This window comes from Crocodylus siamensis, chromosome 2 (genome assembly GCF_052110815.1).
Source record: "Crocodylus siamensis isolate JL-2025a chromosome 2, ASM5211081v1, whole genome shotgun sequence".
Lineage (NCBI taxonomy): Eukaryota > Metazoa > Chordata > Crocodylia > Crocodylidae > Crocodylus > Crocodylus siamensis.
The window spans coordinates 201179781-201206068 of NC_143396.1; the positions used below are offsets into that span (position 1 = coordinate 201179781).

The following is a 26288-nucleotide window of genomic DNA, read 5'->3' on the forward strand; positions in this document are numbered from 1 at the left end:
CACTCAGTTGCATATTAAGTTAGTTATTCTAGCATGCTTCCTACAAAAAGGAGGACGAAGTTAATGCAATTCATACAAATGACCTGCTTACAAACATGTCAATGAGCAAATAGTACTATTCTTTTTAATGCCTTGAAAACAACTCCGCATTTGAATTCAATCAACAGCTGCAAATTCACTCTACAAGGTAATGCATCACCAATCTTAGTAACTACATTAAAGATAAAAGAAATATTGTAGAATTTTACTTAAGCACTCTCTTATCACATATTCTACCATCCCATGGAAACAACTTTTTAAAGGATCTAACAAAATTGAAGATGCCTGTTTTAAGTGCTGTGGTAATTCGTTGCCTGTATTCTTAGTTATAAATCCTACAGATCAGATTTTGTTCTTCCAACATTGAAACCCAGAATAACTTTCCTCTAGTTTTCAAGGAGTAAATTAGACCAGATTCTGGCCCTGAATACTGAGAAAAAAAATGTTAAGGAGACCAAACAAGGCTGATTTATTATGTATGTGTAAAGCTGGATGTGGGAGTTTGATGGGAACTCTGCAACCTAAAAAGGAAATTAAATTCAGAGTGTTGTTGAGAAATTGATTTCTTGTTGTGAGAAGAAATGTTTTATCAATACGCACCTGCCATTATCCATCCTCATGTCCAAAGGGCCATCCTTTCTCAGGGAAAAACCTCTTTCTGGAGTATCAAGTTGCATAGAGGAACACCCAGCATCCAAAAGAACTCCATCTAGAGTCCTTGGCTCTATTCCAGCTGAGATTAACAGGGTTTCTGCTTCGGTAAACTTTCCTAGAAGAGGCCGAATCTGATTCCTGTGAGAGAATCATAGACAAAAAGACTCGGTCTTAATCCAAGGTAGCATTTCTTTCCTACAAAAGAAATGAGCAAAGGAGTAAAATTTACAGTATTTAAGTGATTTAGGTACATAAGAGACTCTCAAAGACTTTCGATAGAACTTTCCTTGAAAGTTGGTGTAGAAATTTTTCAGTATTTTACCTTAGATCTAATTTTCCTCTTGAATCAGTTTTACACCAATGTAATTCCACTGGCTGTAATCCCACTGGTGATTAAATTAAATGAGTAGGAAAAGCATAATAAAAAAAATCCATGAAGTCCTCTCATGCTCTTTTGTAGGTCCCAACCCAGTGATATCTCAAAAATTAATTTAAACTACAACCATATGAATTGGCCACAGGCCTGATCAGCTTTCTTTAAGTATGATGACATATAACCAGGGTGCCAACCTGATTAGATTAGAAAGTTGCTATTCTGATATGGAGATTTTCCTCATACAGCATATATTTATTTGTATCATGAGTGGATATACATGACTTTTTATATATGCATCTTCACAAGCCACACTGAAGTTTGGTAATCTGACACTGTTAGTATTTACATCTGGCATCATTAAAAAACAAAGAATTCTCTTCCAGTAGATCACATTTCTTTTACAGTCAGCCTTTTGAATCCTGATTTCCTTCAAATCCACCTGCGTGCAGACCATTTTAAGGACGGTATTTTAAGACATTTAGTTTTTTTACACTCCATACAGAGTTATAAATGAGCATTCATTCCTTTACTAAGATAAAGGGAATAGTAGGACTTGATTATCTTTTACAGGATTGTTACCTGGATTTTACATCAGGGTGGTGATACTGGTGGTGACTGTGATGGCATGAACAACACATGAAAATGCTGTGTTTCTAAAATAAAAGTACAATTCTTTTTTAAAAAAATTCACTATTTTTTTTACTAAACAAGCCAGGCTTATTGCAAAGTTATTAAAAAAAAAATTCCCTCTTCTACCCCCACTTTACCATTACAGTTGGCATGTATGTTTAAATATCAACATCCTATTAAGCGCACACATTTCTGTCAGGACCAAATGGCCTTTAGGCTATATACTCTGAATGTTTAATTTAGACTCAACTTTTTTTCCTTCAGCTATTCCTATTCACATCATCTAGAAGTCTTTTATTTCCAGAAAAGCATCTCTGTCAGCCATATAAATAAAACACTATGAATGCCATATAAATCTACCCACACCCTTCAGCGTTCGTTTTTCCTGTCATGTACATACCATATACATATTTTGCTGTCCCCTGCGAATGGATTTTCCTCTTTACATGTATGTATTTTTTCTTGAATATAGCACATTTTTTCCAGTGTGTTAATCTAGAAAATAGAAAACTGTTCCCAAACCCTAATTACTTGACTATAGTGTGAAAAATGGTTCTAGAATACCCTCCACATATTTCAAGGAGAATTTAGACATTTATAATGAGAACATAGGTACTAAGTTTTATTAATGCAGTGGATGCAGCTCTGTGCTTTCTTTATGATGGGTTCCAAAGATTGTTAGAGGAACAAGTACAATAGGTAAAATAATGTTCTAGATAAGAAGCAAAATAGATCAACAGAATTTAGAATCACAAAAAGGTGTGACCTTAAACCCAGCCATGGATTTATAAGAGAGGGAGACATCACATACCCAGACATTATAGACAGACAGACAGAATTTAGTGTCTCTCTGTCAAAAACTGACCAAAGTGTATACATTGGCTGATCTGGGAGAATCAGGAATCTGGAGTTGGACATCTGGATGACATGGCTGACCCAGTGAAGCTGATAACGGATGATGATCACCGCAATGCTCATGGTGTTTACTTGCGTGGGGATGCTAACATTGGTATATCTGTCTTCCCACCAGATCTGAAGGATTTTTTTGCCTTGATGGTACTTCCCCAGTGACTTAAAATGTCTCCTGTACATTGTCCACATCTCAGCTCCATGCAGTAAGGTGGGGATCACAATTGCTTGATAAACCATGAGCTTGGTTTCAGATCTGATGTTGCGATCTTCAAACACTTGTTTCTTCAGGCGTCTGAAGGCTGCACTTGAGGCAGTGTTGGATTTCTTCACTGATGACATCCTTCTGTGAAAGATGGCTTCTGAGATACGGGAAATACTTGACGTTCTCCAAGAGTCTCACTCTGAATCTGAATTACCAGAGCTGGTGACTGCTCATTAAGAGCTTATTGATGGAGATTAGTCTTCTGAATGTTAAACACCAGTCCCATTTTTGTATGTCTCAGTAAAGGTGTCATCAATTGCCTGAAGGCCTGCTTCTGAGTAAGCACACACTACAACATCAGCAGCTTACTGAAGCCTCTTAATTGAGGTCAGAGTGATCCTGGTTTTGGCTCGAAGTCATCTGAAATACAACAGCTTACCATCCACTAGGGAGTTTAGCTCCAGTCCAGCTAGTAGCTTGTTGATGGTCAGAGGTAGCATTACAGTAAGGAATAATGAGAAGAGTACTGGAGTGATGATGAAGCCTTGCTTAACCTCAAAGGGATCTATGATGGATCAGTTATTGAAAACCACTGATTGCATACTATTCTGAAGCAGGTAAAGAATTGTGACGAGTTTGGGTGGGCAAGTGCAGGGTGCTGCATCTAGGGAGAAGGAACCAGCAACACACCTATAGGCTGGGGAACACCCTTCTTGTCAACACGGTGGCAGAAAGGGATCTCGGAGTCATTGTTGACTCCAAGATGAACATGAGCCGCCAATGCGAGGAAGCAGTCAGTAAGGCTAGCCACACCTTGTCGTGCATCTAGAGATGCATCACAAGCAGGTCCAGGGAGGTAGGTGATCCTTCCCCTATACATGGCATTGATCAGGCCATAGTTGGAGTACTGCATCCAGTTCTGGGCGCCGCACTTGAAGAGGGATGTGGCCACTGAAATGGTCAGGGGGCAGCAGGCCAGGCCCTATGAAGAGAGGCTGAAGGGCAAGAATCTATTCAGCCTCCACAAGAGAAGGCTGAGAGGGGATCTGGTGGCTGTTTATAAACTCACCAGGGGGGACCAGCAGGAATTGGGTAAGGCTCTGTTTCCCCGGGCACCACTGCAGGTTACTAGGAATAATGGCCACAAATTGTTAGAGAAAAGTGTGGCAAGGTGGGAGTCCCTGACTAGCCACAGGGCCAGTTTCCCCACCTGTCTCATCTGCCGTGCCTTGTTGATTAATTATGTCATTAATTAAGGCAGGACAGTCCCATTTTTACACCCTGATATTGGGGGGGGGGGGGGCATCTGTGGCTCCGTTCCACCCCTACACCGTGGCCCAAGCTTCGCAGATGGCATCTCAGGCAGTTGACTCAACCATCCCCTTTGCCCATTAGCTGTCAATCACGGAACCTTTGGCTTCCCTAAGCCCTGGCCACATCTCAGGCCAGTCGTGGCCCTGGGGTTCTTCGCTTGTCATGGGCGTCTCTCACGGTAGGCCCCTGGCCCTTTTGACCCTTCCAGTCCTAGCCCCAGCACTGACCAGTCGAGTGCCTCAGTTGGGTTTTCACCTAGTGCCTGCACTTCGGGATTGGGGTCCTTCATTCCTGGCTCAGGGGCTCCTAGAAGCGTGCCTGGCCCTGTAGGGTCACTCCCCCAGCAGGCTCAGGCGCCTCCAGAAGCTTACCTGGCACACCTTGCTCCGATGTAATATGTCCCACCCGAAGGTGAGGGCTGGGGTTAAGGCACCCCTATTTACCTTTCACCAGGGTGATAACTGGCCTGGCATTTTCTGGGGGCTCCAGCGTCACTGAGAGCCCCACCAGGCCAACCACTCTTGGCAGGGTGCAGTTTTAGGTCATCCCCAGAACCAGGAGCCTTCAAACCATCCCCTACAGCTCCTGCCCTTACCTCCAAGATGCTGTATGCAGCCTTGCAGCCAGGCGATGTTACTGTCTGGTCTGCCAGCAATGAACTGAAATGAACTGTTTATATAGGCAGCCAGGGATCTAAAATGGCTGCCGCAATTAAGCACCTCCTGGCTGCTTGGCTCAGCCCTTAAAGTGGCAGGCAACAATAGTGCCCTACCACAGAAGGTTCAGGCTGGACATCGGGAGACATTACTTTACAGTAGGGCTGCCAGGCTCTGGAACGGACTCCCAAGGGAGGTGGTACTCCCTCCTACCTCCGGGGTCATCAAGAATAGGCTGGACAGATATTTGACTGGGGTGTTATGACCCTGCACTTGTTCCTTCCCAGGGCAGGGGGTCGGACCTGATGATCTGTTTAGGTCCCTTCCGACCCTACAAACTATGAAACTTTAGAAGGATCCTCCACAGTGCTTCTCAGCTGACAGAGTCAAAGGCTTTCATGAGGTCAAAGAAGGCCATATATAGATGTTATGTTGTTCCTGGCATTTTTCCTGCAGTTGGTGAGCAGTGAAGATCATGTCAGTTGTGCCTCTTGATGCTTTAAACCAACACAGATTCTGGAAGGAGCTCTTCAGCAAGTGGAAGGAGATGGCTCCAAATGGTTCTCACAATTTTTTTCGTGTGGTGGACTGCAAGGTGTGATCCCTCTGTAATTTCCACAGTTGGATTTATCTCCTTTCTTGAAGACTGTCACAGTCATAGCATCCCTGATGTTGTCTGGGATTTCCTCATCCTTTACCAGAACTTTAAAATGAAGGAATGCAGCTGTATTATGAGCTCCTCTTCCTCTTGCTTGAAGATTTTGGAGGGGATTCCATCAGCTCCAGGTGCCTTGTCATTGAAGATGACAGATGAAGTTCTGCTTGATGGCTTTCCTTACCTCATCAAGGGTTGGAGGGATTCTGAGATCATCTTTGACTGGCTTTTGCAGGATGCAGTTGAGAGCACTTATCAATAATAGTCTTGACTGAAAAGGTCTTCAAAATGCTCTTTCCAATGGGTGTTGATAGTTCCCTTTTCCTTGATCAGGTCTCCTCTCTTCTTAAGTCTCAAAGGAATTGGTCCTTGAGTGCTTGAACTGTGAATGGCTTTGGTACTGAAAAAAATGTGCATACTGTGGATGTCAGCAAGATGTTGAAACTCATTTGTTTTGTCTTTCCACCATCTGTTCTTCATATCACAGGTCCTCCTTTGGACCTTTGTTTTAGTTTGTTGATGACTCAATTTCTTTTACTTGGAGTTGCTGTCATTCTGCCAAGCACAAAACACCTTGTGTTTGTGGTCATTTGACTCTTGGATCTCCTGGTCACTCTCATAAAAACAGTCTTGATGTTTCCTTGTAGAGAATCCAAGTGTCTCTCCACAGGCACTGAACCCTCGCTTCACAGACTTGGTTTTACCACCAAGAATTAACTTATAAATGAACTTAATTAGTTCCCTATTGTAATTAATTAGCACCTTTTTATTTTGACTTTTTATTTTACACTGGCAGAGAACTAACACACCACTATCATTAGCATGTATGCCCCAACTCTTGACCCTGCTGACAAAACCAAGGAAGAATTCTATGCTAACCTTGACCAAGTCTTGTCTGGCATTTTGGAAGAAGACAGACTTATTCTTTTCAACAATTTGAATGCCACAGTCAGAAGGGCCTTGAACTTCTGGAATGGAACCATCAGCAAGGAAGGTGTGGGAAAGGTCAACTCCAATGGCATCCTCCACTTGACTAACTGTGCAGAAGATGGGTTCACTATCACCACCCTCTTCCATCAGAAAAACAGGAACAGGGCATCATGGCAACACCTATGATCCAAGCATAGGCACCTGACTGACTATTGTGCTCAAGATGGCAAAGATGTCCACATCATCTGAGCTATGCTAGGAGCTGAGAACTGCTGGACGAGTCACCAACTCATCCACTCAGTTATGCCATTCAAACTGGTTTCCAAATGATGGGTGCAGCAGAAGCACTGCCAACAGAAGATCAACATCAAAGGACTTAAGGACATGATCAACAGAGACATTTTCCAAAGACTGGCAATCAACAGCACTGGGAGAATATTGGCAGTAGTTGGGGTGCCTTCAAGTCCTCTGTCTTTGAGTAGCAGACACTATACTAAAAAAAATAAACCAGTTTCATATGTTAACTTTTAGAACACTGTATATCTTCCATTGTCAGAACCACCATACTAGTAGGCAACTATACTTGCCTTGAAGACCTTTTTTTCTTTGCCTGCCTTTATTTGTGACCTGCCTTCAACCCCACTCATACTATCTCCTTTTCTCACAGTAAGAAAAGTAGACATCTCTTATCTCACATGGGCTACCTCATTCCAACAAGAAATGCCACCTAATCTTTTTCTCATGCCTGGCAATCTGGATTATAGAATATACTTGATTCATGCTTTCAAGGGTTTCCCCTTTTACTGACTGACTGTTATACAGTCAGGTTTTTGGGGTTTTTTAGAAAGTGACTGTTTATTACATTATTCAATTTCCTGTATTATTTTCATTGGTTCAGAAATAAGCAATTCCCTCTGAGTTGATAAACTTTACGTATCATTGCCTTATTGCTTCTATGGAACCAGATTTTTTTTTATTTTAAAACCACCACATATACCAATTGTACAGTACTACTCCCATATAAGTTGATAGGAATTTTTCTAATGATAGAAGGGGGAATGAGTTTTAAATTATCAACTTTTAAAGTCTAAATACTTACATTCTACCATATTTGCCACTTAAAGTGAAGCTTCAGCACAACAGTAAGATCTTAATCCAGAAGGTAAAATGCAATTTTGGAATTCACAAATGAACAGAAAACTACAGAATCATATAAGAAATACAGCAACTATTACTCACTTTTCCAAAACAAATAAACATACAAATAGAAGAGTTTGCATCCATTCCTAAAAGAACAATTAGCATGTATGTAATTTAAACATCAGCAGGTGCACACAATAAAATTAAATCCCACATGCTGAGTTTATCAATTTATCACATCTGACATGCAAACACCCTGAATTTGTTTTGAAAATTATGTTATCAGGAAAAAGTAGGGAGGAGACGAGTCCACTCACAAGTGATCACCTATGACATCCTCCCAAGAGCACAGTATTTCCAGCTTGAGGCCTTGCTCAGAGTACCTGAACCTGTGCAAAGTAGTGGATGTGCTTGCTTTCAATATCGGATGCTATAAGTTACATGGTACATTCCATCACTTGGTTTCTCTACCTATCTTGACCCATCCTGCTTTGTGCTGACCTACTGACTTTGGTCCCACAGTATAAACAGAAATAATTAACTCTCTGAACAGCATGAATATAAGCATATTTATGTTAGAAAATAATGTATTTAATGTTGGCTGGTGAAAAGGTATACAATACAATTATTTTGTCTGTAAAAGAAAATCAGATTAAACCCAAAATATTAAATATGCTCTTTGCTTGTTTTCTTAATAAGACTCACACCTCTATTTGTATACATTTTTTACAAACACAAAATTTATCAAAAGAGAGCAAACTGATCATATCAATTGTACAGTCAATTTACAAGACATAATACAATGTGAACATAAAGGCTTAGCTGAAGAAAATATATGAACAGCATCAGTTTACTTCACTACTTCAAATTATTTTAATGTTTGTGTTTGTTTAATATTCCTCTATGCACTCACGGATGCGTAAAACATTAATTTGACATTCACGAAGCATACATTTATGATGTAGAAAACAGTAGAAACTGGACTGTTGAAACAGGATATTCCTTCCTACACCTCCACATTCCATTGTGTTTTTATATCTGACTCATATTATGATTTGATTTACATGTTGTAAGGTTGTTATAAACATTCAGATATATAGTATGTAAAAACTGCTTTTATTCATCTATAGAACTGGCTAATAAAATGTAGCTATTGCTAAATTTTCTTTAGCTAACAAAGCAAATTTATACAATATTTTTTCCACATCATAGATGTTGACATCCTAAAGTGCTCTATTCATGGAGAGTGCTTGCTCAAAATGGTGCATAATTGCTGGTTTGACAGATCTGCTGCTACTGATACTTAGAATATATTTGCATAACCTTTGCCTTGCTAATCAAATGTGAGTCTGAGCCCTGAGACTTAGCTGTAACACTATGACACAATGAGGGGAAAATAAATCTGAGCTTTAGATTTGTTCTTTTTACTCAGTGACTGCTGAGGGTATGAATTATCTGATAACGCCCTAGAGGCTTTTTACTTCCTGTAACAACAACTACTTTGTTTAATACTACTCCACTTAAACCTCAGAATAGAAAGGATAATTATTTTTGGCCTTGAGTATTTACTATGAAGTACATGTTACTTAGCTCTCATCTTCCTTCTGTTCATCCCAACCTGTTTCACGTAAGACCACTTTCACATTCCTAATTCTTCCCTAATTAAACTATCACTAGAGTTTAACCTGTGCTCATGTAGACAGAGTGTATCAACCTCTTCCTCCATATCTTCTCAGTAGGAGTGGTGGAACAGTTATGGGAAATGCAACAAAACTGAAAAAAAGGAGGAAATGAGTTGGATGCACTGCTCATCTAGGACGCATAAGCAAGCACATGACCTTTGTTGAATATTATCCTTGAGTAACACCTATCCAACTCAGGAATCAGACTTGCGTGAATCCTAATGATTAAAAAAAAATCACCAGATTAAAAGTGTTATCATATTACACAAGCTCTTTAACTCTACTCCTGACCCCACTATTACACATTTTTACAATACAAAGGAGAGACAAGTGAAGAAGCAAAATAACTCAGTAACCTACTATCTAGGGGTAGAACACTCATAAGATCTCTGGGCTACCCCTCATCTCAGTGCACCTAACAAAGGAACCAACTAGTCAAGGATTGAATCATAAATCCTTAAAAGGCATGTTTCTATGGCCTCCCTCCCTCCCTCCTGAATCTAAGAGCAGCATGAACAAAATAAGGGATGCATTTAGGCTGTTCTAACAGAACTAAAGAGCTGGCGGGGTGGAGCACAAAGTTTAGGGAAAGCACATAAAATAAAGGCTCAGACATAATGCAATATATACTGAAATAACTAAACAGAAGTAGGTAGGTGTCACAGGCCAGGGGGAAACCTTTAAGAGAAATAGGTTTAGCCCCAACTGTGTCTAATTAATCTTTCTCCCAGATGACGTGAGTGGATTCTTTTTGTAGGCATGTAACATGCTGCATGCAGTGGAGGATGATTACAGGCCCACTTAAGACCACCTGATTAGAATAATTAGCTGGCCAAAAGACATTAAAAGCTGGCAGGAAGAGGGGGAGAGAGGCTGGGGTTAGCATCACCAGCCAAGGCTCTCTCCAGGTCTAAGAGACCATGGGGTGGGTTAACCCTTTAGGCTAGGGACAGAAGTTACACATAAACCGGTTTAAGTGACCAGAAACTGGTTTAAACCTGTAACACAACACCAGCTGAGTCCACATAAACCATTTTCAAAATGGCCAAAACTGGTTTAAGATAAACCTGGTTGAATGTCATATCAAACTTAACTGATTTGAGTCAAACTGTTTTATAGAACTTCTGTCCTAGACTCCTTCTTGGTTTAGGTTAAATCAGAATCCCCGAGCATCCTAGCATTCTTTTTAGCTCTGGGCTGGGCTGGGCTGGGTGTGGCTATTTCCTCCAGAGAGCAGGGCTGGCCCCACCCCTCTCCCTAGCCATAGCTCCAGGTGGCTGAGGTGGTGGAGATGCAGACATAACAGCATCTGGCTGGCTTGCCCTGGCCCTGCTCCCACCCCTCCTTTCCTCTCTCCTACAGCATGGACCCCAGTGGCATGGACCCCTCCTGGCATCTGGTTACGGTCACACCACCCCTGTGCTAGCTAATGCTGAGATGTATCTATGTGTGTGTGTCTCCAGTTTCACTGAAACAAAGGCAGACAGAACAGTGGCGTTTAGAGCTTTTTGAAATTAATCAGCAGGTCAGCTGGTAACATCCCTCCATTCTCCCCCTGGCTGGGTACTATGCAGGCCAGGATGGGGGTTTAAACCCCTCCCTAATCACTGCACTCTGCTGGGACAATGGCCACACCCCCCTCAGCTCAGCACTGTGGAAGGAACGGGAGGGCTCACTCTAGTGCCTCCCAACTTCTAGCCTGAACTACTGCAGGCATAGATTTCATAGATTTCATAGACATTAGGGCTGGAAGGGACCTCAGCACATCATCGAGTCCAGCCCCCTGCCCAAAGGCCAGGAAGTCAGCTGGGGTCATAGGATCCCAACAAGATAAGCATCCAATTTACTCTTGAAGGTGTTCAATGTAGGCGCTTGAACCACCTCCGCTGGCAGACTGTTCCAGACCTTGGGGGCTCGGACAGTAAAGAAATTCTTCCTTATGTCCAGCCTGAAACGGTCTTGCAGAAGTTTGTGACCGTTTGACCTCGTTGTCCCATGCGGCGCTCTGGTGAACAGATGTTCCCCCAGATCCTAGTGGTCACCCCTGATAAACTTATAGGTGGCCATCAGATCACCCCTAAGCCTGCGCTTTTCCAGGCTAAAGAGTCCCATGGCTCTCAGCCTGTCATCGTAAGATCTGTTTTCCTGACCTCTGAACATGCGTGTGGCTCTCCTCTGGACTCTCTCAAGCTTCTCCACATCCTTTTTGAATTATGGATCCCAAAACTGGACGCAGTACTCCAGCTGCGGCCTCACTAAGGCCGAGTACAAGGGGAAAATGACGTCCCGGGATTTGCTCGAGAAGCATCTATGGATGCATGCCAGCATTTTGGTCGCTTTACTAGCCGCAGCATCGCATTGCAGGCTCATGTTCATCTTGTGGTCAACGATGACCCCCAAGTCTTTTTCTTCTGTAGTGCTAACCCACGTAGCACTGCCGAGCCTATAAGGGTGCTGCAGGTTTTTCCTCCCAAGGTGGAGAACCTTGCATTTATACCATGAGGTTCTCGTCTGCCCATTTGCTGAGCTTGTCCAGGTCAGCCTGGATCACCCGCCTATCTTCTGGCGTGGATGCTTTGCCCCAAAGTTTGGTGTCATTGGCGAACTTGGCCAGTCTACTCCTGACTCCAATGTCCACATCATTAATGAAGATGTTGAACAGTATGGGTCCCAGGACACAGCCTTGAGGGACCCCACTAGTCACAGGGCACCACGATGAGCGACTGCCATCAATCACAACCCTCTGGGTCCGACCACGGAGCCAATTTCCCAGCCAGTGGATCGTGGTGGAGCCAAAGCCACAACTGGGCAGTTTGGCCAAGAGGTGATCATGGGATACCAGATCAAAAGCTTTTCTGAAGTCAAGATATATGACATCAATCTCTTCTCCCTTGTCCAGGTGATAGGTCACCTGGTCATAGAAGGAAATGAGATTGGTCAAACAAGACCTACCCGCAACAAACCCGTGCTGGCTGTCCCTTAGAATGTTAGCCTAGGCCAGTCCATCAAGGATGGCCTCCTTAATAAACTTTTCTAAGATCTTCCCCAGGATAGAAGTCAGGCTAATGGGCCTGTAGTTAGCCGGATCCACTCTCCTCCCTTTCTTGAAGATCGGCACCACATTGGCCTTCTTCCAGTCTTCGGGCACTACACCAGAGTGCCAGGAGTTTTCAAAGATCCGTGCCAGGGGCTGGGCTATGACGCTCGCCAGCTCCTTGAGTACCCTGGGGTGCAGGTTGTCAGGGCCAGCTGACTTGAAGGTATCCACCTTCTCAAGGTGTTCCTTCACGAGGTCAGCATTGATGGAGGGTAGGGGATCCCCCTCACCCAGATTTCCCTGTCCCATAGCAGGCACGGGCATCCCGTGTGACTGATGAAAGACTGACGCAAAGTACCTATTTAATAGGTTGGCTTTTTCCTGGGCGTCAGTTGTCAGTTGCCCCATCTGGTTTAGCAGCGGTCCAACGTTGCCCTTGCTTTTCCTCCAGCTCCCCACATATCTGAAAAAGGACTTTTTGTTGTCCCTGATGCCTGAAGCTAGTTGGAGTTCAGTTGCAGCCTTGGCTTCCTGGTTTGCTCCCTGCAGGACCGGACCAGCGCGGAGTAATCCTCCTTGGAGGTGAATCCCGTCCTCCATCCTTTGTAGGCTTTCCTTTTTAGCCACAGGAGGTCCGCTAGGTCTCTGGAGAGCCAGGGGGGCTGCTGTGCCTTCTTGCTGCCTTTCTTCCGTGTTGGAATAGATTTAGCTTGTGCACTGAGGATCGCTTCCTTGAGAAGCAACCACTCTTCTTGAACTCCCAACTCCCTGGGGTCATGGTCCCTGAGGGCCTGACTGACTAGCCTCTTGAGCTTGTCAAAGTTGGCTTTTCTGAAGTCAAGGACTTCTGTGTTGCTGACTGACTTGCCAGCTTTACGGCGGATGGTGAAGGTGATCAGCTCGTGGTCGCTGTCACCCAACTTCCCATCAATCACTAGGTTGCCGATTAGGTCGTCCCCCGTAGCCAGTACCAGGTCAAGCAGTGCTTTGCTTCTCATTGGCCTATAGACTTCTTGAGTCAGGTAGAGGTCATCCACGCACAAGAGAAAGCTTTGCGCCTGCTCAGATTTAGCTGAGTGATCTTCCCACGAGATGTCCGGGTAATTGAAGTCACCCATGACAACCAAGGTCCTGGAGCAAGCGGCCTCAGTCAGTTCCTGGGCGAACTCCTGGTCAAGCTCGGGACTTTGAGTGGGAGGTCTGTAGTAGACTCCCACCGTTGTGTACCCTGTGCCATATTCCCCACGAATTTTTACCCAGAGGGTCTCTAGCTGTCCATGCCGGTCGCCAACATCAGCTTGCAGGGACATGTAGCTTTCCTTCACATAGAGAGCTACACCCCCGCCCCTTTTGTCAACACGATCCCTCCTGTACAGCGTATAGCCCTCTATCCCCGTGGTCCAGTCATGGGTGGAGTCCCACCAGGTCTTCGTTATCCCAATGACATCATATTTCTTTGCACTGAGCAGGAGGACGAGCTCGTCCTGCTTGTTGCCCAGGCTCCTGGCATTAGTGTACAGGCAGGCAAGTGTGCCCTTGGGGGCTCTTGCCTTGCCCACAGATTGTGCCAGGGCTGGGCATGTGCCTGCATTTACAGAATCAGAAGTGAACATATATTCACTTGCATATCAGTTTAATCTCTGCAGGTTAGACTAACCTGCAAAGATTGAATCAGTTCAGGATCAGGCTTTCTGAATGTCTGTCCCTAGCCTTATGGACTATGGTAAGAGTTATATTAAGGACTAATTGTTGTTAAGAAGACTCCAGAGGGGCTGGTAGCCCCAGGAGATAAAGACTGTGTGTACACTAAAGATTGGGAGAAACTTGAGAGAAATGGGGTGAACCCTGAACCTGCTACAAGGCACTTATATAACCATTGAATATAACCACTGAATATAAACAACCAACAAACTTGACAAGAGAAAAAGGAACTCTATATTTCAGATGTTTACAATCTAACTTCAAAACTTAGAGATAAAAAATAAAATACTGTAATGAAGGGAAAAAAAGGTAGCAACCAACCAACACATATAGATAGGCTAAAATGTAGCTGATGCCAACCATATTCACATGCTTAAGAATGTGATGGACTAATACTACTGAGTGCCTTAACTATTGAATGGTAGTGTTAAGGTGATGACTATGGAATTCACTGATGAATACGCAGGAGTCTACCTAGCTGGAGGACATGGGCAGCTTATTTTGCAAGGAGATAATGCATCCAGCTGTCATATTCATGGGCTGATCATAGTGGGCCCCCCCCACACCTCTGGCTAAGGGGACCAGATGGCCCTGCCCCTCACTGCTGATTGGCTGAGGGCTGTCTGTCATATGGCCCTGCCCCTCACCACTGCTGGTGGAGAGGGGTGGAGCCACATGGCAGGCAGCCTGCTCAGCCATTCTGTGGTAAGGGGTGGGTACCACAGCCCTCTTGGCTTCTTATAGCTAGCCCCTCCTCCCTTTCCCAGCAGGCTGCATAGCTGAGCAACAGCATCATGAAGACTCCTGGCTCCCTTTGGGGACTCAGCATTTTCTTCTTCTTGTTTTTCTTTTTTAAACAAATTTCGTGGTCAATGCCAGATTCTGCGATTTCTGCAAAACTGATGAAATTGCAATTTTGATAGTCCCCTATTTATAAATCTTCTGGTTGTTTAAACACCTAAGCTGAACTCAGCAAAGCACTCATGAACACACCCTTAAGTTTTGTTCCCTATTTATCAATGTACTTAAGTGCATGCTCTAAGAAAACCATCTGTGTAATTCCATTAAAAGTCAATGAGACCTAAGCATAAGTTTAAAATGAAGCATTCGTTTTGTGGATAAAGAACATTTCTGTTAAACTGCACTTTCAAACTGCAGTCACATCTCAGGGGATGAATCCAACTTTTAGATAAACAGAATTTGAATTAATCATGGCTTGTTTAACCAACATTCAAAATGCCTATAGACACGTGCCAATAAATGTTAAATTCCGATAAAATGCGAGTTATACAGAGAAAATGGATTATCTGCTTCCACAGAAACACCTTTGATTTAAATCGATGTCTAAAAATAAAACCTGGCAACAGTTCATACACATTATGCTCCTAAGTTTTTTCCTAATTTAACAATATTAATTACAGAACACACCAATACAGAAAAGATAAACAAAACCATATTTGTTCCCTCTTTCCCATTCTCCCACATGAAAAGCTACAATTGTGTGTCTAAAAACAAAAAGTGCATTTCACAAATGAGTGATTAAAGATTGCTTATAAAACAAAAGGCACATGCTTATACAGTGAAAAGAACTACTATTAACACATTAAATTGACTCTTAAATACGTTTTAACATAGTTAAAATTTTTTGTCTGCCATGCTTTCTATAATTAATATATGAACTGTTGAAGTATCTCTTCCATTTCAGTTAATTCTACTTTAGTGCTCATACAGATTCTAATGGCAATCCTGTATCAAATCTCAATTCTAATGTATTTCACAAGCAATATAACATTGTAAGCAAGCTTGGCAAATTGTGCTATATTTGTTTTAGCAGTGATAGGCTCTTTTGACATTCACTGTTTAAGGTATTCACAGTTTCACTGTGCATGAGTCATTCAAGATACAACAACTAAATGGGCTTCCTTCCTACACAATGAATATCCAGAAATTGTACAAACCATTTTTAGTTAAATGTGCAAATGAGAACTTTTTTTTTTATTTTGGGTAAAATAGCTAAGTAGCAACTATCTATAAGCTTTTACATTCAGGACACTTCAACGGTAGGGCAGATCCATACAATCAATGGTGGAGGTCCCAGCACAAACTCAAAAAAGGGCACATTTGTAATCGCAACAACTTTTCTTTCAGGGCATGATGTTGCTACAAATGAAGGTTGCACTGACTGGGGAAGGAGCGTGGCCAAAGAAACCATGTTTAAAATAAACTTGGTTCAGATGCTGGTCCTAAGCCTTAATATTTCTGTTTCATAAAGGGATCAAGCATGTTGGTGGGAAGGGTAGAACCTTGACTGCTTCTCTAACACATTTAACTTACATTCAGCTGATTTGATTAGGAACATAAGCAGGCCTAAGTACATGCCAGTCACAGGATATTGCTCCTCATGGAGTAAGAGTGAGATGAGAGAGATTATGACTTTGGAAAGTAATGTTCCCTGCCAGACTACCCCTGGGACAACAAAACATATTACACCCTGGGGAAAAACCAGAATGCCATGAGTAACAAGCTATTCAGCAAAAGTTTTACAGGCATATGTATTTAATAAGTATGCATGGTATTCAATTAAATATATCCTGCTGAGATTGTGTGAACACAGCATTGTGTTTTGTAGCATTGTACACAGTATTTCGCTGAAACAAACAAACAAAAACTCAAAATCCTTCCTATTTGAATCTTCCTAACCATTACTATCTAATTTCTTAAATATCTACTAGAGGAATATAAGAACAAGAAAAAAAGAAGAAGGAAGTATGCACACATAAACCAACACACTCCATAGTCCTCAATCTAGCAACTTCTTCTTTAGTAGGACTAAAAGAATACATTTTATACACTTTTTATTGATTTTTATGAGCCTGTACCTAAACATTCTTTATTACAGCATTAAGACCCAAAAGAAATCTATCCAAACTTTAATTTCAACAGCAGCCAGGACTAACAGCTATAGTTTTGAGGACGAAGATGCAATATAAAAAAAAGTGAAACAAAGTAAAAGATGGGCCCGTGGCTAAAAAAGCAAAAGCTAAAGTATTTAATTAGGGTCTCAAAATTGCCAGGTGGTATCGGGTCCAAAAAACTATATTGTCCAACAGGGCTAATCTTTGCAGTGAATGCCAAGGAGGAGTGGGTCTCATATAAAAAGGACTGGATAATAGAAATAGAATGGTCTGCTGGGCAAGGCTCTGCTCTCTGCTTCAGCCCAGCAGGTCTGGCTTCTCCCCTTTGCTCTCTGGCTACAGCTCTGTCAGAGACTGCACGTACAGCAGGGTCTGCCTGGCTTCCCCCTGCTCCCGCCCCCTCTCCCTCCTCACTCCATGCTCAAACAAAGATTCCCTCCTCTCCTCTGCCCTACACATACACCTCTCAGCATTAGCTAGCATACCACATACTGGCTATGGTCTATGCTGTGGGAGATGGGACAAAGGACAGTGGCTTAGTACTCTTTGGAGCTAATCAACAGGTCACTGGTAATATCCCTCTGTTTCTTCCTTGGAAAAAATTGTTTTAAGAGCTTGAACTAATGAGAGTTCCTTTTGTTTTGCTGCTGGGGTGATAAATGCTGTGTAAAGCCCTCCCAGCTCCCTGGCTGACCAGTGAGGGGGGGAACTCCTCCCTAATTACAGCATCCTGCAGAGCCTGGCCACTCCTTCCTCAGCTCAACACTGGAAGGGAAGGGAGGGCTGCTCTAGCACTCCCTGGCTTCTAGCCTGAGCCACTGCTGGCATGTTCCTTCATTTTTTCAGTCCAGAGGGGATGTCACTGTGGTTACAAACTGATTTAGCCTAGCCAGGTTAGATTAACCTACAAAGATTGAATCAATTCAGACTCAGGCTTTTTGAATGTCTGTCCCTAGTCAAGATGTTCTGTTATGAGCTGGAAACTCATGAATTAGAAATACCCAGGAAGAAAAAGATTTCTTCATAAGGGCTCCTTACAAACTGAACCCCCGCCCCCAGTACTTTACTTTCAGATCAGCGTGCCCCCACACCAAGCACAGTGCATGCCCAAAAGAAGAACCATGTTAATTTGACCCAGCTCATCCAACAGCTGTATAGATTGGGCACTTCAGTGCAGCTTTTTGGAGCTTTTATCTAATAGTTAATTCAATCTGCAGCTGGGATGTGGCTGGGCTACGCCCCTTGTCCCCCATGAGGCTGGGCCACATCCCCTCTCCCCCACAGGGCTGGGTTACAACTGGGTCGTGCTATTAGATAAAAGCCCCCAAAAGCTTCACTGAAACACCCGATCTATACAGATGCTGGGGAACCAGGTCTAACTAATACACTTTCTCTTCCAGTAAAAGACTGGGGTTTTTTGTTTTCTTTTTACATCTGTCAGCACCCAGAATGACTGTGAGCCAGTGGCATGAGACACTTGTAAAATGGGAATCCTGAAAGGAAATAAGATAGCATTCTGTGTCAATGGAACTAGGAGAGCAAGAAACTTCAAAATTAAGGATAGTATCTGCATACTCAAATTCTAAACCCATCTATAATATATGGTTGTATACTTATGCATAATGTAAAGACAAATCTACATAAATACATTTAAGACCCATATTTACAAAGGACCCTAAAGGGGCTAAGTATCCAAACCTTATTGAAATTGATTAGCAAATTTAACAGCAACACTGGGAAGACTTCATGGCTCTTCAAAGCAATAAAACAGTATTTGACACCACCCAACTAAACAGGGGAAGTCCATTTCTAACGTTTTGAATCAGAAAATATATTGCTCTCACATGCTTTAAAGTTTTGCATCTTTAAAGCCGTTCTAGGGAATCCCCAACATCAAAATTATTTAAGAACAGGAGATAGACATTTGTGAGTACACTTGATCCTGCCCTGGAACAGAGGGATGGATTAGGTGACTTCTTTTCCAGTCATATTTTTGGTTTACTTTTGTTTGCATCTCTTTTACTGGGAATGGTCCCAGGGCTAAAGCTATCTCATTTATGCTAGTCTGAACCTAGATCTGTAAACTGCAGATAAAGATGGATGGTTGACACTTTTCTATACTACTATGGAATTTAGCATTTCAAAATTATGAAGTGTTTCTTGCATCACAAGAAAAGTCAACTTGTTTTCTCCTGGTTTTACTTCCAAGGTGGATAACCTTCTCACGGGAAGATTTTTCCTTATATGTATCATGCATTTAAGTTCTCCCAAAACACTAGCAGTGACGGTCCTTCAGTTGCTGCTCGTCTCTTGGAACAATGGTCTCAGTATTCCTTTTAGAGTAGGGTTACCATATGTCCGGGTTTTCCTGGGTATGGCCTCTTTTTTGGTCCCCTGTGCTGTGTCCGGGCAGGTATTTAAAATAAGATCAAATGTCTGGTTTTTTTCTGGTTCCCTCTACTCTCTGGGCTGCCTGCTTGGGACTGGGAGCAGCAGGTAAGGTGATTGGCTGTTGGGGGTCACATGCTCCCTGTGCAGGCCCCAGAATGCCAGGTAAACAGAGAGAGAGAGAGAATATGCATGTGGGCGCTGCTTGGGCAGCAGGCCGGGGGGGAGGGATAGGAGTCTGCAGGTCAAGAGTGAGGGGCACTAGTAGGGCTGGTGGGGGCAGGGGTCTGCGGGTCCAGACTGTGGGGCACCGGCAGGGCTGTGGGGCAAGAGCCTGTGAGCGAGGGGGGGCTGGCAGGGCAAGGGCTTAGAAGTCAAGGGCAGAGGTGGGGCAGAGGCAGGGCACAGGCATATCACTGCCCCCCACAATCATATGCCCCTCCCCCCTCTCCTCCCCCTTTCCATCCCAGGTTTCCTCTTTTTTCCTGCTGGAAATATGGTAATCCTATGAGTAATGGCAAACATTCACAGATTTCACAGACATTAGGGCTGGAAGGGACCTCAGCACATCATCGAGTCCAGCCTCCTGCCCAGGTGCAGGAAGTCAGCTGGGATCACAGGATCCCAGCAAGATAAACATCCAATTTTTTCTTGAAGACATTCAAAGTACGTGTTTCAACCACCTCCCATGGCAGGCTATTCCAGACCTGGGGAGCTTGGCCAGTAAAGAAATTCTTCCTTATGTCCAGGCTGAAACAGTATTGCAGGAGTTTATAACTGGTTGACCTTGTCATACCTTGGGGTGCTCTGGTGAACAATCATTACCCCAGATCCTGGTGAACATCCTGATAAATTTATAGGTGGCCACCAGATTCCCCGTGAGCCTGTGTTTTTCCAGGCCAAAGAGTCCCATAGGTCTCAGTCTGTCATCGTAAGGTCCGTTTTCCTGACCTCCGATTATGCACATGGCTGTTTTCTGGACTCTCTCAAGCTTCTCCACATCCTTTTTGAATTGTGGAGCCCAAAACTGAATGCAGTACTCCAGCTGCGGCCTCACCAAGGCCAAGTACAACGGGAGAATGATGCCCCAGGATTTGCTTGAGAAGCATCTACGGATGCAAGCCACCATTTTGCTTGCTTTACTAGCTGCAGCATCACATTGAAGGCTCATGTTTATCTTGTGGTCAGTCATGACCCCCAAGTCCCTTTCATCCATAGTACTAGACAGTGTAGCACTGCTGAGTTTATAAGGATGCTGCAGGTTTTTCTTCCCAAAGCAAAGAACCTTGCATTTTTTGGTGTTAAACATGATCAGGTTCTCTTCCGTATTTTTTTTAAATGAGTTTTGTTTGTTTTTTAACTCTTCAGTCTAGTTATCATCCTTACTAGCCCTTTTGTGAATGCCTTAGGAGCTGAGGACAGACCAAACAATATTTTGTACTGGTAGAAATTATTTCTGTATATGAAAAGGAGAACCTGCTGATTAACAGAGCCAGAAGGGAATAAGCTTCCATCTCTAACATCAACTACTAGCTAGAGAAAGACACAGTTACAGTTGAAATGAAAGTTTCCATCCTGAACCCCACATTCTTCACTAGCCTGTTTTAGGCTCTTCAGTCTCAGACAGGGTTGTCCAACTGGCAGATCACAGACCACATGCAACCCTCCAAAGGGTTAGGATGTAAGCCCCATGTTCCTGGGATGGCTACTACTGTCCCCTGCCCCTCATTTGGCCTTCCTGTGCCAGCCAGGTTTTTCAGACTCCTCTACCCTTCCCACCCTGCCCCTGCTCCTGGGGACAGGGAGTAGGGTAGGAATATACTGGAGTGCTTGAGCTGCGCATGCAGCAGGGTGCCAAGGTGCTTACGCTGCACATTAAGTGGGGTGGGGGTTCAGGCTGTTCACACAGCATGCTTTTCTGACATTCACTGTTCACTATATTCACAACTTCACTGCATGAGTCATTCAAGATACAACAGCTAAATGGACTTCCTTCCTACACAATTAACATCCATAAATTGTGTAAATCATTTTTAGTTAAATGTGCAAATGACCTGGATCCAGACTGCCTGCACTGCAGCTGGGTGCATAGTGAGGAGGGGGAGAGGTACTGCACATGTGGTAGGTGCAAGGCCAGGAGGGGAAGGGAAGCTGGGCTGCCTATGCTTCAAGAGAACAGGCTCCTGCATGATGAATGCAGCTAGGAGAGGGAAGCTGAACTGCTCACATGGCTGGAATGCGGGGGGCAGGAGAGGGGAGATGAAGTCAGGTTGTCCTCATGGCCAGAAGGGAAGGAGTAGCCAGGCCGCCCATGCTGTATTGGGAGGAAGGGGGCTGCAGATGCTTCAGGAAAGAGCCTGTAGTATGGGAGTTGCCTGAGCAGCCCTTGATCTGTGGCTTGCAACTTGTGTGGCCCCCAGATGCTTGGAAGTTGGATAGTCCTGATCTAAGATCTCTCTGACTTCTTTATAGGCATCAGCTACTATAATTTATGACTTCAGTTAAAATACTCAAATGAAAACCATGAGAATCTCTACCAGTTTCTTAGTAAAAATTCCTTTCATATCATATCAGTTGGGTTCCTGCAACACAACAGAGCCTATCAGGCACAAAGTAACACCCTTATAAAGTTAAAAGTTCCAAAAACACCTCACTGTGACTAAATATCAGTGTCCCCCCTAAGCCCCCAGCCCTGCCCAAGCACAGCGTCCCTGCACTGATCATCAATGCTCAGGCCAACTGCATCCATTACGGATTCTGCAACAGCACTTTAGATAACTATCAGGAGGTTTACAACAATGTAGCAGAGCTTAAACAGGCTTATTATTGCCTCCTAATTACTTCCAACCCCAAGTGCTAAGCGCTTAAGCCCACACACAGAGGCTGAGAATTGGGGCTGTTAAGGGGCTGTCAAGTTTAGACACTAAAAAAAAAAAAATCACAACAAATCCTTAAATCTCAGATAGGTACCTAGTAATGGAAATTTTTAGTTTATTTATTGGTTCCCATAAAACCAAAAAAACCAGGTGTTTGTATATTATATGCAAGGATAATTTCAAGAAATTATAAAAATAATATGTGGTAGTTTTATTGCACTTTACATATTCTAAATGTTGCATTGTTTATCGTAAGATTATTTAGAGAAACATTAGATGTCAGCCTGCTAAATTTTAGATCATTTTATACACATGAAGATTCAGGTAAAAAAGATTTTATTAAAAGTATAATCAATAGGTGTGGGGGACATTCTTCTGATTCAGGCAACAGGTTCTACTTCTAGTCCCAATTTACAAAATTCAGCTCAGAGCCATATGCAGAATTTTTAAAAAATCTATATGAATTAGTTATTGTACTCTACAGAACAGGGTGGCTCATTTCCAAGAGTTCCCAGCCTTTTCTGCAGAAGGGCATGGTATAAAGGGAATAACATATGTTTAAAAATGGCTCCATTGACTGATTTCTTGCTGAAGCAGACAAACAGGTGTGAAGCTACTCTACTTTCCATGGCAACTGCAGAAGCTGGCAAATATATTAAATTTGTAGTGAAGTAACAAATGAAATGATAATGAAAGTCACAGACATTCTAGCAGTTCTGTTTTTTAAAAAAAAATACTGTCTTACTTCAGCAGTATACATTAAAAAATCCACCTGTAATATCTCCTTTTTGACCCTTTTTATAGCTCCTTCTTTAATCTCCCCAAATAACTTGGAAATCTTCCCCATATGATCTTGCACAGTCAATCAACATTTAGATGATCCTTATTGCTTTTCTGACTCTCTGTTTCATATTTGAACCACTGCCATAATCTTTTGACTCAATATGTTCTGTTAAATTTTCCCTTCCCTTTAGTCCTTTATATTGTTCATCAAGCTTTCTGCATCTGGTATATGTCAGTCACTCTTGGGTTCCTTGAGGCCACTTCTAACTACTCCTGGTGTTTCTCCCAATGAACATTTATCCATTATATCAGGCTGTCCAACTGGTAGATTATGGGCCACATCTGGACCTCAAAGGGGTCCACCTGACTGCCACTTCCTCCTCTCCTCCTAAGTTGCTCCTGCACCAGCAGCTATGAGGGGGCTGCGTGGCAAAGAAGGAAGATAGGCTGTCTGCACTGCAGGTGCGTGATCATGGGTCTTGGAGGGTAGGGGTGGGGGTGCTGTGCTTGTGGCCAAGGGGAGTCAGGCTTCCTGTATTGTGGGGGCTGGGTGGGAGTTGGGTCTGCAATCCGCATGCCATGTGGCCACCAGCTGACCAAAAGTTGGACACTATTATATGAAACTTGACTTTAATGACTTCCCTTGTTCCTTGTGGGCAAAAAGTCTCTCCTCTTCTCAGTTCTTTTGCTTTTATTCCTTTCTTTCATTTTCTGGTCTGCAGTGGTATAACCCAGTAGTGCTTATCCTTTCTTGCCAGTGGGCTGGACAGGCAGTACCCAGGCTGTCTACAGGCTGGATCTGGCTGACAGTCCCCATCTGGCATAGGGTGGTCATGGCAAAGCCTCATTCAGCTGCATGGAGAGGGCAGGGGCAACCCAGCTCCAACCTGGCCCCACGAGGGCGAGGAGGGGGTGTGACCCATCCCTGTGAGAGAAAGAGACATGGCCCAGTCACAACCCAGCCCTGTGGGGGAGAGGGGATGTGTCCTAGCCCTATGGGAGAAGGGGGTGTGGCTCAGACACAACCCAGCTCCGTTGGGAAGGAAGGGGACTTGAGCCAGCCCCAACACAGGCCCATGGAAGGAAAAGGGGCATGGCCTGGCCTCATCCAGCCATGGAGGTGGAAGCAGGGGGTGTGACTTGGTCCCAACCTGCCATGTGGGGCTTGGGGTTTGGGTATTTGGCAGTGGGAGTGGATGGCCATATTTTTTCCCACTGCTCGCCTGCCGCCAAATTTCCCAATCCATGGGGCATTCTGTAGGCCAACTATCTATTACTCCATGGGCTGCATCTGGGCCATGGGCCAGAGGTTGAGTACTCCTTTTATAACCCAATTATTGATTTTCTACTTTTGTTTTTTTATCAAAGAATAGCTAGGATCCAAATTAAGTACATTCATATTCACTGAAACAATAAATTCTTCCTGCAATGATATGGAATGACTGAAATTTTGCTATACAAACAGAAAACTATCAATTACGTGATGCATCAGCTGAGGGTAATTACAGTTATAACATAGATGTTCTCATAAAGTGTATTTAGATTAGTTGGCTAAAAGACTGAATTGTAGCTTCTGATTTAGTGCTTCACAGAAAAGCTTTTTGTTATGATGACTCGCCAACAAGACCTTAAATAAATAATCAGTTGTGTAGTTTACTACTGCAGTCAATTGAGTTCACGATGAAGCAGTATATATGCTGGAGAAATAAAACAGACTGAATATCTGGAATGAATATTTGGAAAATAAGATTTTCTGCCTGCTGGAGTTTATCAAATGTGTAACAATACCGAAAACGGACATTGCTTATGACATCTCACAGCTACAAGAGGTTAACTATGTAGGCTAATACACATTAACATACATAAAAGCAGCTATAGCAACTTCTCATCTTGGAAGCTATCATTTGTGACTGTAAATGTATAAGGCATGTTTTATTTTGGAATGACAGTGTCCTGTCATTTATTAAACAAAATTATTGTCAACATTACAGTAATGCCTAGAGGCCTAAACTGTGGTCAAGGCCTCATTGTATTAGGCACTGTACAGATATACACAACCTTTGTCTTTCAGAGCCAGTCAGATGAAACATTCCTCCAGCAATTAGGAAAAAAATTGTATCATATTTTTAACTGGAGATAGAATGATATAAGCTTCTATATATGTAGTATTTCTAAGATTACCATCACTCTCATATCTAAGTACTAAGCATATACATCTAGGTTAATATTTTCAAAAAACACCTATGTTTTTTATGATTCTAAGTCTTACTGCTTTTCAGTGGGACATTGGCCCCCAAGTGCCTAAATACACAGACTTCTATGTTGCTTAACTATTTTTGAAATATTGACCTCAAATTAAATATTTTTCATAGCAAAAAATTCATACCAGTGATAACATTTTTAAAAAAAAATGCATCTAAAGCTGCATCCAGAAACTGCATCTGAAGCAATGAGAGTGGTATTTTTATGAATACAAACAGCTGAGCTATCCAAATCATTGATCACTCCCAAATATACATCTAAATTCTAGTATTTGAAAGAAATAAAAGAAAATCAGCATTCACAAAACTGTCAGCAAAATAATTCCAGGGTGATTTAGGGGCTAGATTAAGGTATATTTGAAAAATCCACTAATATATTAGCATACATCTTTAGAATGTACATGGCCCAGCAAAGATAATCAAATCCAGGGGTGGGCAGTTATTTCCAGTGGAGGGCTGCTTACCGAGTTTTGGCAAGCTGTTGAGGGCTGCATAGGTAGCCCTGCCCCTTGACAGATGCCCTGCCCCCTGGTCGCCATCTTATGACTGGAAGTCCTACCACCCAACCCCTGACCTTTGCCACCAGAAGTCCCCCTGCTTTGCCCCCGGAAGTACTCCTTTCAGCAAGTGAGTTTGCCATCTCAGAACCAGAAAAATACGAAATTATATTTTAAAAAGGGAACATCTAAAATATTCATTAATTTGATTTCAAAAAATATTTTTGTCCTGATTTACATGCATTTGTGTAGTATACATAGAGGTGATTGCACAATAGCTTAAAATGAAGTCTTACTCTTGTACATTTTGGAGGGTGGGTATAGGTTTGTGGGTGGCTGTAGGTGTATGGCTATGTAGGGTGAGGGAGCATGTGGGTGTGTGTGGATATATGGGTGGGTATGGGGTTTGTGGGGGGCTCTGTGTGGGAGGAGAGTGGCTGCGGTTTGTGTATGGCAGTACGAAGGGGGGTGCGGGTGCATGAGTATTGTGGGATATGCCCGCAAAACCCCGCAAAAACATTTTTCACCCTCCTAGCAAGTTCCAACACCTCCACCTTCTCACTCTATCCCTTGTCTCCACCTTGCAGGTGTGGGGACTACCTCCATAAGCTCACTTCCTCTATAATGCAATGGGGCAGGA

At 43.1% G+C, this 26288-nt stretch overlaps 1 protein-coding gene across 1 annotated transcript in view; it reads right to left on the reverse strand.

Moving 5' to 3' along the window:
• METTL15 (methyltransferase 15, mitochondrial 12S rRNA N4-cytidine) overlaps nt 1-26288 on the reverse strand; it is a 242164-nt gene that overhangs the window by 22324 nt on the left and 193552 nt on the right. The window contains exon 4 of the mRNA XM_090032816.1: nt 640-831. Coding sequence (XP_089888942.1) covers nt 640-831 — 192 coding nt within the window. The remainder of the gene's footprint in view (nt 1-639; nt 832-26288) is intronic.